This window comes from Monopterus albus, unplaced genomic scaffold (genome assembly GCF_001952655.1).
Source record: "Monopterus albus unplaced genomic scaffold, M_albus_1.0 scaffold251.1, whole genome shotgun sequence".
NCBI classification, from domain to species: Eukaryota; Metazoa; Chordata; class Actinopteri; order Synbranchiformes; family Synbranchidae; genus Monopterus; species Monopterus albus.
In genome coordinates this window covers 68511-81787 of record NW_018128131.1, presented here as the reverse complement: position 1 = coordinate 81787, position 13277 = coordinate 68511, and the positions used below count along the sequence as shown (strand labels likewise).

Here is a 13277-nt window from a genome sequence, read left to right as displayed (position 1 = left end):
ACTAATTTATCACCTTGATCAAAGAGTGATTCTGAATAAAAGCAAGCCTAAAAGAATAGTTTGACATTTTGGAAAAGACAATATTTGCTTTTTGCCAACAGTTCGATGAAAACACTACCATTGCCACGTAGGCAGAACGTACCAACAGGCAGGGTACTTTGCTGTGCAGGGTGGTGGTGGTGACTTCTCACCTAAAATGTGAAACTCTTCTGTTGAAAATTCATTTAATGAAACAGAACTGATCACAGATGAGAACTATGGGGGTATGAGATTGATGACTCAAAATACTTTTCTACACATGATGCTACACATGGCCCCTTTGGTATCTGTACTGGGAGAGAGATCAGAAGGGTTCAAGGGTAAAGTGGTTCATCTGAGTGGTCTCCAAATGTAGGCACACCCGTCTGCAATATGCAGCTCTCTGTAGCTTCAAGGTCAAGGCAAGACCTTCTTCCCTTTGATGGCAAAATGAGGAAGTGCTGCTCTTTACCACCTCGAGAAATACACCAGGTGGCTTTTTTTTTTTTTTTGCACAAAGTGAAACAGAAGCACAAAGCATTAAAGCAGCGGAGAAACAAACCTGCTTCTGCTGCCAAACATTGCACCTTTCTGATCTCCAGTTCCCACACTCTTACCACAAAGTGATTTTGCTGTTTCAGTCACAAAGTATCAGTAAAAATAGATTATACAAGCCTTTGATGTTATATAACCTGACATTAGCATAACTGGCAAAAGGTGGTGCATGGCAGAAATGCCAGCCGGGTCCGCTTGCTCATCTTGCAGGGGTCCGTAGGCCCCAGTCTCTGTCCACATGTTAATCTTTACAGGGCAACTCAAGGAAGTGGCACTGACAGACTGGATCTGAGGTCAAGAGGGGGCCAGGGGTCAAGCACTTCCCACTGACATGAAAGCGCATCCAAGCACACCTTACTCTTGGTATCTGTCATCCGCCCCCCCCCTGACCATCTGTACCTACATAATCTGGGGCTCATCAGGCCCAAACAAAAGCCATGTGTTAATTACCTTTGAAGGTGTAATGACTTCAGGGCCACAGCCGATCTTCATCTGGTTTCAAAGCGAGGGCCAGAGAACATGTTACGCTTCAGACACATTACAGTCCTCTCCCTTACCTGGCTGCCCTTCTTTCATTTTAGAGGGATAACCATGACTTTGGTTTCCCTGGGACTCAAGTCCTCTCCTGTATCAAATCCAGAGCTATACACAGCAGCTTCTCTTCTGTGTTTGTGGGCTCTTAAACAAGTACATTTGGGAAAAAGTTCATGAGAATGATACCTACACCTGTCCTCCAGATGTGATGCCATTCATTTTAATGGCATTTCATGTTATTCTCCCATTTTGTCCTAATTGTTTTTGTACTCCTCACTTTTATTAAAATTACTCAGTGGAAGTAGTGACTAGTATTTAGCTCTGTTTTCCATTTCCATCCAACATTTTCTCAGTTTATAGACCTACAATTAAAGATCAAATACTGACTATATATAGGTCACATTTATTTCCTTTTTTGCTTTTTTTAGGGAGTGTCCATAACCGACCTCAATCCCACAAATTCATAATTAGTAACAGATTGAAATTAGACAGAGACTAGAGAAATGTGCTGGTAGCAATCTGCTCATTAGTCACCAAAAAAACAAGATGATGGATTCTGTTGATGGCTCTCCTTGCTCTCTTTGTGAGTCAAGATTGAGTAACACGTTCTTCTTCCCACAGATGACCACCATCTTCCTGCCGCAGGAGAAAGGGTGATGGGTGCCGTATATTCACAAACAGATATGTTGCCTCATTTGGGATACATGTTTCCAATGGCCAACCACAGGTGCCTTCAAAAGCATTTGCAAGAAGACACCCAGATTCTAATGGCTTAGGTGACTTTATAGGATTGCACTCTATTTCAGTTAAATTAACTTCAATACATCTGAGTGTATGTTTCTAACTGTATCGCACAGGGACAGTTATAACTACTAGTGTTTGTAAGAGGATATGCGCTGTATGCATCTGAATACATCAAAGAGTAGTGCTGACTTGAAAGCCACACGAGTTATGTACTCTGTCCCGCTTCAGTCTCGTGAAGATATGCAGTCATTTGCTACATCCCCTCTGCTGAGGATAAATAAATGCACTCTATAATCCTTTGAAATGGTTTTTCTTTCTTTCTTTTGAAAATCTCAAACATCTAGTTTCTAGTTAGAGGATGACCAGGGGTCAGCAGACACAACTTGATCCTCAAGAGCAACCGCGAAAGAGTCTGTATGATGTGGTAAGGAAAGCTCATCTGAGTTACTGACCTACAGGTGAAGACATACAGCGGCCCTGTGAAGCCAACATTGTGCGCACAGGTACCACTGCCAGCCAGAAAAAAATTGCTTTTGTATATACATCTATTTCTCCACCTCACATGACAGTTTCCTTGGTTTCTTCTGAAAGCAAACACTTCAAATTCTACCTTGTAATTTATCACTGCTTTCTCCCCTTTGGAAGTGAGAATCAAGGCAAAGGAAATGTGGAAAGACTCCAGTGTGTACGGTTGTTTTTATTTCCCATCCCTTCATGTTGCCTGTTAATATTTACTGAGCTCCATCTGGTATCACTAGCACCACCAAGTACACTGTATTAAAGAATCTTCAAAATAAGCAAACTTTTTGAGAATGAGGCTTGACAAAATCTTAAGGCATATACTTCACAATACTAACAGACTAAGGGTGTAAAAGTGGAGATGATGATTTCAGATTCCTGGGAGAAAATCCCCAGGCCTGGAAGAGCCAGTGGAAAGTAATCAAGTACCAGACTGATGTCATTCTGATGAAAGGCAGCCTGTCAGACAGTTGGCAATGATAGGTGCTCTTTGGCATGGACCACAGCCCACTATACACCGAAATATGACATCAAAGGATCAAAGGCAGGTGCTAGGCCAGGCCAAGAGGCTGGCACTGATCATTGTCTGCTTTGATTACAATAGCCTCATCTTCTTCATGAGAAAAGAAAAGAAAACGAAGAAAGCGGCTGCTTGGTGTTAGAACAAATAATGAGGCACATACCATGGCATAATGACGTCCCAGTGGTTCAGTGAACTGAAACACATATTGTGTACTCACAACATTATGGGCCAATTTCCCACATTAAGTCAGATTATAGTTGTTTTCAGTGAATATTTCCAGCGAATGTTGGCTTCAGTCTAGGAGTCTTAATCCCTGTCTGAAAAAACTGGCACCAAGAACATCTGATTTATGTTGGATGCCAAAAACTTTCTCCTTCGTATTTTTTATTAATATTTCTAAAACCAAACTAAAACAGAAATCCTTTCAAAATAAGGGTGATACTGAACTCTTCCTACTTACATTCTTTAAAGTCTACAGGCTCAAAAACAGTTTCAGCTCTCACAAAATTGAATAATGACCATGTTTTACAGCAGGGTGTGGACTTCAAAAGAATCTCCCCATAGAGACTAGCAGGTTAAGCAAAAGAAAATGAATAATGTGTTGTGGGTCTTCTGTCATAATCTGTAATACTTTTTTATGTCCTTTGGCAAATCTTCGGCTCAAATAAACATTTCCGAGACAAAAGGGTCTGATTCTCTTTCTGTCTGTGCCGGTGAGAATAGGCGCAGGGGAAGGAGTGCTGCCGCCTCTCTGGTGATAATAATAGCAGGTCTCGAGTGGTAATTGGTCTCTGCACCCTCTTCTGTCGCTACCTGTCAGAGGGCATTGCAAAGGGTGATTCAGGCACAAGGCATGAATGGAAATGTCCTGGGAGGACGGCCGCACATTCACGCGTTTGTACCTCCAAGACAGACAAATCTACCTCACTCATCATCCTGTACATCAACACATTCCTATGCACATGCTGGCACACACACGTGTACTCCCACCACAACAGACGCAAACATCCATCTTGCTTAGTATGAATGATGTGACAAGAATTGTTTACTGGCAACAGCAGCTATTTTGCAACCACCATTCAGATGAAAGATGAACAACAAACAGCTGACCTGTCAGATGAACTATCTGGTTACCCCTTGGTGCCAGAGAGACCCCTAATGCAAGCCGTCCTATCTTGAAAGAGCTAATTTTTATCAAACAGGGCATCATCTGTAACCAATAGACAGCCTCCGCTTACGAAATGAGAGCCTGCTCGACAGATGTCTCCTGATCTTTCTTACTCTTTCTTGCTCCCTATTTACATCCAAATCTTAGATGGCACCTCTTGACTTAAATCAGGATCAAGGTTGTTTACCAGTTCTCTGGGTAGTATCGGGAACATGTGGTAAGGGTACATGAAAGGAGCTCGACAGTGTAAAGACCCTTGTACATGTTTGTTTTGGATTTTAGACAATAGCTTAAACACAAATTTAAGGGGACCCGCTTCCGGAGATATGCCTTAAGGTGACACAGAAGCTGAAGCTCAAAACATTTTCACTGGGGTGGAGAGCCTCAGATTTCAAAGCTCCTTAACACTGTAGACAGATCCACTCGTGAATGACATTATCATTATGAAAACCTAAATATCTTTTTTTGAAAAGCTACTATGAGTTTTCTTCTTTCACATGCTGTACAGTGACCTCCCTCTACAGCAAGCAGCAAATTACATGTCTGGTACAGTAAAGAAATGTTAAGCATAGGAGGAACTAAGTCATTACTACAGCACACACAAAACGTTCGAAGGTTTCAACAGCTTTCCAACTAATTTGTAACTCCATTCGTATTCTGTACATTTCCAGCTTCCTTTCCTTCCTAGCAGATTTCCACACTTGAGCAATTTATAACATAATACCACTAAGAATCAAGCTTTGCTGTTGTGACCTTCGTGGGATTTAGAGCTACAGTCGAGTCCATAAAACGATATCATTTTATGTTGCTGCTGTGTAGTTTGTGTGCTCTATGTAGAACAGTGTGGAAACTTAAAGGAATTTAAAAGAACTCTACTATGAAATATAAAAGTTTTATAGATAGTGATCTCTCCTTTGTTCTTCCTACGAGGACCTTCACCTGTTTCTGATGATGTGAGCCAGAGCCTGTCCCTTTCAAGAGCCTGATCCCTCCTGATCTCTTTGATGTAACCTGACCTAACAGTTCCAACTAGCAGGATTTGATGATCACGGATGGACCCTGGACAACAGCACGTGCAAATCAGAACTAACAGGCACTGGGAGATGGACGATGGGGGTGTGTGAGCAGAACTGGCAAGCCGTGTAGACAGACAGCGCTCACAGAGGTATGATGTGTCTAAACGCCAGGCAGTCACATGACCAACACTGCCAGCCCAGACTTAAGCAGTAAAACCTGTGGATCTGTGAGGGCACATGCAACTGATCGGAGATGAAAGACAGGCTTTAACTTTCACAAGAGGCCTGGAGCTGGGGTGAGGGCTATGGGGGTTACGGGGCTACGGGGCTACAGGGCTACGGGGGCACTTCTGACGGACTGCCATCAGAACAGCTGGGTCATTTTCAAATGACCTAAATGAATCCATTCCAACTTCCATGGTAAAATCTGGGTCTATGCTGCATATAGATGATGAGAAGTAAAGAAAAAGAGAGAGAGAGAATTGCCAGTGAAAGGCAAAGAGTTCAAACAAGGTGCTCAGTACAGAACAAACCACTGTGCACCGACACTGGCAAAGCTTACCACCGTTTCAGTCTGTCTCCAGTCTCATTCTGTCAGAAACCTTCATGTTCTCTCTCCCAGCACACACTTCTCCCTCATTGGGTTCACAGACACTTCCACACACCGCTGTGACATCTCTTCATGGTGGTGCGGTTGTCAGAACTCAGTATCCATCTGCGAGTGATTTAAGAGGTTATATCTTTGAGGATGATCTGTGATATAACAGGGAAGTATGGGTCAAAGTGACTAGAGTCAGTCTGTGACAGAGCCTCTCCTCCTGGGCCCTACCACATGTTTTAATCTATACCAGCATCTGTTTGAAGTTCCCAGTGCATACCATCAGTCCTGCTGGTGACTTCATATCCATCTTACCTGGCTCAGAACAGTTTGACATCCTTTAGGCACATGGCTATAGATGGCAAAATAGGACATGAAGCTATTTACAGTCATGCTGTGGTTATATCAGTATTTTCAAACATTATCACCTCTTCCTAAAGTAATATACTGTACTTTTCTTTATTTAAAAAAAGTCACAATTCCCTTGTGCCAAACCAAAAATTCAACTGCTTTTTTCCATTTCAGCAATGACGCCCTCATTGTTTGTCGCTCACCAAATGAGATTCACTAATGTCTGAAGAAATACCTCTCGGTTAATAATGTTTTGCATTTGACTTCAGAAACGTCCCTTAAAACAAAGCTGAATTACAGCGCAAGTCTCAGTTTCATCTGATAAGAAAGAGTTCACTCAAAGACAAATTCCACCCAAACAGCACCACAAAGTATTAACTTGATAAATAATTATTTTGGTCTAGGTTTTAACATAAATGTGTCCTTAGAATGATAGGTTTGTTAGAAGAAAGACTACTTCAGTCATAAGGAGGAATACTTAAAATATACAGTAGCCCAGGAAAGTTTGGAAGAGACTGAAGTGGGAGGAAGGAGGCGAGAGGAGGGGGGAGAAAGAGTGATGGTTGCTTTGATCTTAGGAGGCCCAGTCTGGAGATTAAAACACACACACACACACACACACACACACACACACACAAGTGTCCAAGTCCCTTTTAAACTAAACAAAGCAACTCAATTAGTCTGAACTGGAAGTGACTGTAATAGATATGTTTTTGTTTGTTTGTTTATTTGTGAGGTGGAAGATGATATTCTATTAAAAATATCATAAATAATAGCAATAATAACAATAACTTCCCTTATTTAACCTGGTTAAAAATGATTTATCCAAATAGTTGGATGTGTGCAAGAGTTTTGATTATGTTTTATTTTCCCCCACTTTGGTTTGGGTGTTACAAAATGTGCATTCTCACCTCATAAATTTTGGGTGGAATGGGAAATGGACATTTCAAGGCCAATAAAAGCCACCACATCAAATAAAACATTGTGGATCAAAGGAACATTTTTTCCCTCTATAAATTAAAAAAGTAGTCTGCCACGCTTGAAGATACCCCGAGTCCTGCCCCGCACTTGCGATTGGCTGAACGGACACACAAGGGGGGAAAGTTTGAATAAAATACAAGAGCATGGCACAAGTGTTGTCTTTCAAGCGTGTGCGCTTGGTCCAGCAGCTTGTACTTTGGGCTATAGATGGGCGAACAGTTATAGCTGCACTCTTTGCAAGTTTAAGATTTATGCAGATAATTCAACGTATGGTTGCTTCTCACCTCACGGGACTTTTTATTTCAGTTCAAATTAGATGTGTGCGTTTCTGGGAGCGAACAAGTGTATTTTAAACGGTGCGTAACAGTCGTTTCTTTCTCAGCTCCATCAGTAACATTTGGTTTCCCTAACGAGACGCTGCATTTGGAGGAAGGACATCTAACAGTGGATAAGATGACAGCGATCAGAATGGTTTCATCAGTGCTACTGCTGGTGTTGGTGCAGTCCGGAGGTCTTTGCGCACGGAGGTTCCGGGGTGGCCGTAACCCACAACCACGACGGGCACCGCCTAATCCGACATACCGGGCAGATCGGGGTGACACCACAGAGAGCTTCCCTTTGGATTTCACCGCCGTGGAGGAAAACATGGATAACTTCATGACACAAGTCAAGAATCTTGCGCAATCCCTGTACCCGTGTTCAGCGCAGAAGCTGGACTACGACATGAAGCTGAATTTTTTGGAGAATACATCAGTCACCTGCAACGACGGAAGTCCTGCGGGGTATGTACCAACTGAGAATAACATTACAGTGTGATAAATAATGATTCCCATGTGTTTGGACCACCAACTGGTCAAAGCACACCAGCTGTGGAGCTATCAGGAATTGTTACTGTGCTTAAAGAGCACTTCAGCAATGCGCACCACGTCTTGTTGGCCATCCTGCTGACCTGGGAACAGCAGTGCTAGTCTCCATATACCCTACTGTAATTTCTAAAGTGCGCACGATCGACTACATTTGTTCTGGTTGCTGCAAGTTGTTAGAACGGGTCAAGCGATTCTTAAAACATTACCTTTTTTTAAATAAAGCTAAATTGCAGACATAAGACAAATCAGATAACTGGGAGAAGTTTCAAAACAAAGCAAGGACAGAATAAAGTTCAGTCGGGATGAGACAGACAGCTGCTTCGTTTCCTTTTCTCCAACTAATAATGAGGATTTGCTCAGAGAACTCAGCTTTAAGTTTTCAGACCCCCGCCCATCACACTCTCTCTGATGACTGGAACCACTGCGCAAACTGTTGAGTTGATTTTGCAGCGGTTTGATAGGCTAATGTGTTTTCTCTGCTTGGCAACTGTAGGTAAGGAAAACGTACACACTTTTCTGTCAGTTGTGTCTGTAGTTCTGAGTTTGTGCCTAATAAAAGATTTTAACCTTTGGTCAGTGGGGTCAATGGATCAGGAATCCTTTTTGCAGTAAGAAAGCTTGCATGAGTTTGCTACTATGGAGGGATAAGCATATTGACATCAGACATGCACACTATCTCAATTACTGAATAATGCATTAGCAATGTTATATAGACTCTGTTTTATGGTCCATTTGGTTGCAAGGACAAACTATGGGTTAAACGCATTTCTATACAAACACTACTGATACTTGAGTTTAATCAAAAGACAGTTGGAAAAGGTATCATTTTTAATACCCATATGTCTTTACATAAATGTCTTTTAATGTCCAGTGACAGAATATTTTACTTGTCTCAGCCTGCCGACATATTATCGTGCATCATAAGATTAAAGTACCACAGTGATAGGACTGTAGTTAAATTGGGTAGTAATATCATACTGAAAAACATTGTTTAATATGTTGTGTAGTCTTTAGTGTTTGCAGTTACCAGTATTATAGTTTAATACATGCTTTACTGTTAATGTTGCTGGTGCCATATCAGGCGGCATTAATGACTGTCTGGTGTTGTACATATGAACTTGTCTGGGACCAGTTCACTGATGGGTAGACTTGGCTAAAATGGGTTTTGATATACAAATACCTTTGTGGATTAAGTATCCTGTCGAATTCCTGTTAAACCTCAAAGTGCCTGGTAGAGAGAGCTGTGCAGTAAAGCTCTTAGGTCTTTAGAGATGCAGCATGAGGATGGGAGCAGGGGACAGTTACCTGGCAGATGGCCAGTTCATTCATGAACTACTAACAGTATTTTCCAAAGTGGTACTGTCACAGTTACAGTCAAACAAGGGTGCAAAATTTAAAAAATAAAAATAAGAAAAAAGCACCGGATAGGAACTTTGTGATTCATCTTCTGGAGCTGCACTTGTTAGAGTGAGTGTGTTAAAGCAGCGCCTTTCCCTCTGGGCTTGTTCAGCTTGCCAAGTCCGCCTTCACTTTGTTGTTTGGAAGTAGTAAGTAGAATGCTCTGTCCTCAGCCTACATCATTGACTGTGGTTCACAATAATAGTAGACGACATAAACTGCAGCCAAAATGTGATTCACTGTCTGCACGAACGCAGCTTCAGCCAAGTTTGTTGTTTACTCGATCGTACAGTGGGTGGATACTGAATGAGTTTAAAAAATAAAAAACACATCTTGGTGTTACACAGGTGCATCTTGAGCTTCTCGGTCCTGCCGCTTAAGGTACTTTAAACACCATGTAGTAATGTTTAATGAGATTCATTTGTTATGACAAACTAATGACTTTTTCCTGGTATTGACACTGAACAAAAATCCTGCTCCAAAAAGGATGATGATGCATGTCCTGCAGCATGAATCACAATAGCATTGCCCTTTTCTAGACTGACAATGCAACTCCTATATTCTACCGCCCATGAACATGTTTTTAGTTCAATTTGCACAAACATTTACTTTGTCATACCCAAGGTGCATTTAAGGGGCAGTATCTTGAGCACAACAGACAGTTTTATATCATTACTATGGGAGAGAGCGATGATTTTTATCCATGTTGTGTGTGAGGACACTGCTGAGGAAAGATAAGGGCTGAGTGAAGAGACTTTGATGGTATATTACTTATTCTTTCTACATTAAACAAGAGGAATACCATCTACTGGTATCTACAGTACAAACAGGATAGGGGGACAGAATGGTGTTTATCTCATGTTTGATCACTAGATCAGTTTCCTAAGTGCAGAATATACACACAACGTCTGTACTTTCTTCTGCGCACTCGCTGAAGTCACGTTGGTGGAATTTCTGTTTTGCTGTTTTCTATCACCTTTTAGAGACAGGAATCAACAAAGAGCAACCACAACAACATTGTTTAGACAGAAATGATGATGTCATATGTGTTTTTATTTCATGCTTAGATGCCATCACTGATGACAGAAACAGGGAGGGTGTTATTGTCAGTGGTTACCTCATATTTTTATCTCTGAATATAAGACTCTACACAATAACAAAACTGGGAATCGTCTCTCTCTGTTGTTTAAATACTGTCATACAGGCAGAATACTGTAAAATTAGGATCTTTTAGAGTCTTTTCTCACATATTTTCAAAATTTTCATTCAAATAAATGACACAACTACTCGGATGAGGTGATTTTATATTTTCTAATCTCTTACAGATACTACCTGAAAGAATCTAGAGGCAGCAGACGGTGGCTGATATTCTTAGAGGGTCAGTATTAAAGATGAATTTAACTAATGTCATTTCATATCATCAGCTAAAAAAAAGATGCCTAATTTTGCACAATTTGTGTAAGAACATATCCATGCTGTGTTTATGTATCTATGTCCAGGTGGCTGGTACTGCTTCAACAAGGAGAACTGTGATAGCCGATATGAGACCATGAGGAGACTGATGAGCTCGTCCAAATGGCCACAAACTAAAACAGGTCGGCCTTGTTTAACCTGTGGAATTCACTGCATTTCCATAAGCACTGCTGTTTCTCCATCCATACCAAAGCCTGACATCCTCACACAGTGAAAAATCACCCAGTTCCCACCGTAATAAGTAATTAAAAGGATCAGATGTAACTGTACTCATCTGTGGTGTTATTAAGACTGACAGCCGGTCATATAGCTGTGGTGCACGGCTACCTGGCGCCCGCTTCAGAAAGAACGGAGACACCTCCCTCTCTCATTTCAGTGTAATAACTGTAATCCATGTGGTAATGATGATGAGGAAGAAGAGGATGTGTCTGGGAGTGCCAGGATGGTTAATGATACATGCTGATCTGTCTCTGTAGGCACGGGGATCCTGTCTCCTCTGCCTGAGGAAAACCCTCACTGGTGGAATGCCAACATGGTGTAAGTTGACCCGTGTTTGCGTGCATATTGATGTTTAATCTATAATTTTAGTCTGCTGCAGCTTTAATCTTATATTGTTTGTGCAGGTTCATCCCATACTGCTCCAGTGATGTATGGAGTGGTGCTACAGCCAAAACAGATCAAAGTAAGAAATGACTAGATGATCAAAATCATGTATTTATCTTTACATAATGTGTTATCCAACAGTCCCACTCTCGTGTGTTGTGTGTAGGTGGCTATGCCTTCATGGGCTCACTGATCATTCAGGAGGTCGTGAAAGACCTGTTAAACAAAGGTCTGGATAATGCCAAGGTCCTCCTACTAGCAGGAAGCAGGTATGTTCATGTGTGAAAAATTGGTTAGAAATTCAAAAGCTACATGTTATGCATATTGCTCTATAGGTGCTAATATGTTCCTGTTTGCAGTGCTGGTGGTACTGGGGTTCTGCTGAATGTGGACCGTGTGGCAGAGCTACTGGAGGGATTAGGGTACACTGGGATACAAGTTCGAGGTTTGTCTGATTCTGGCTGGTTCCTGGACAACAAGCAGTACCACTGCACCGACTGTGTGGACACTGTCGGCTGTGCTCCCACTGAGACCATCAAGAGAGGCATCAAGTAAGGGAGCCAACCAATGTTATCATTATATATTAAAGGTCAAGAGTGTGAAAAAGAACTAATAATATTTTAATCTGATGAGACGATCACCAAGTTGCTAATAGGGACATCATTTTTATTTGTACTTTTAACCTGGTCCTTCAGGTATTGGGGAGGAGTGGTACCAGAGAGGTGCAAGCAGACCCATGCAGCAGAGGAGTGGAACTGTTTCTTTGGATACAGAGTCTTCCCATCAATAAAAAGTGTGTTTGGGTTCTCATTCAGTATGATGTAAAAAGCAGACACCATACCTGCTGATGTTATTGTGCTTCTTTATAAAACCTTACAGTATATGAATCTTCCATTCTCCTCGTGTAGGCCCTGTCTTTGTGGTGCAGTGGCTTTTTGATGAGGCCCAGCTGACAGTGGACAACATCCAGCTAACAGGCCAGCCTGTGCAGGAAGGCCAGTGGCGCTACATCCAAAACCTGGGCATAGAGCTGAGGAACACACTCAAAGATGTCCCGTAGGTTTATTCTCTACTGTAGGAAGAGAATTTTGGTAGGTTTATTGCATGGATTCAGACTGACTTGTTTTGGTTTGTTTTTCTCTTTTCAGGGCTATGTTCGCTCCAGCATGCCTCTCTCATGAAGTTATTACCAGAAAGTGAGTATGATTTAATTTTCACACCTCTGTTTCCAGTCTATAATTATTATGGGGCATGAAACTTTGTACTTGGGACATTCTACCTCTGAGCTGACAGCGCCCTCTTGTGTTGTGTTTTAGTTACTGGATTGATGTGCAGGTGAAAGGCACCTCCTTGCCCCGAGCACTGCACTGTTGGGACCGGAGCCTCCACGACAACAGGAACAACAAGGCTCCACCCAAAGGTTGCCCTGTGCATTTGATTGACAGCTGCCCATGGCCACACTGCAACCCCACCTGTCCGACCATTCGAGACCAGTTCACAGGACAGGAGATGAACGTCATTCAGTTCCTCATGCACATGGGCTTTGATGTGCAGAAGATGGCCCAGCAGCAGGGTATGGACCCCAGCAAGTTACTGGGCATGCTCAGCAGCGGCAGCTAAAGGGACATGCACACTCAGTATCTCCAAGCTAAGCCCCAGCCGGGCTGCCTGGACTCTCTGGCCAGTCTCCCATCTGCCTGATACCTCCAACTGCCCATCCACCTTCACAACACATTCTACCTGTGGTTTATTCCCCTCTGACCACCTGTTTACTTAAGCCCAAATCTCAGTCATACAAAGGGGGTTTGATTTGTCCCACAATCCCTTTACTCACAGCTTAGTACTGGTGACAACAGTAGGGGCAACACCATCCCAAGGCACAACTCTCAATTTAAATTATCTTTTGCTTTGTAAAAGAAAAATATATTAC

General features: G+C 42.2%; 1 protein-coding gene across 1 annotated transcript; it reads left to right on the top strand.

Annotated features, from left to right (window-relative positions):
- Positions 1–7176: 7176 nt before the first annotated feature.
- LOC109972245 (palmitoleoyl-protein carboxylesterase notum1a) lies at positions 7177–12997 on the top strand. Its single transcript, XM_020620974.1, has 11 exons — positions 7177–7789; positions 10597–10649; positions 10771–10866; positions 11221–11281; positions 11368–11426; positions 11514–11616; positions 11707–11898; positions 12043–12140; positions 12256–12403; positions 12496–12543; positions 12664–12997. The coding sequence occupies exons 1-11, from the start codon at positions 7461–7463 to the stop codon at positions 12965–12967; spliced, it is 1491 nt and encodes a 496-aa protein (XP_020476630.1). The 5' UTR covers positions 7177–7460; the 3' UTR covers positions 12968–12997.
- The last annotated feature ends 280 nt before the right edge of the window (positions 12998–13277 follow it).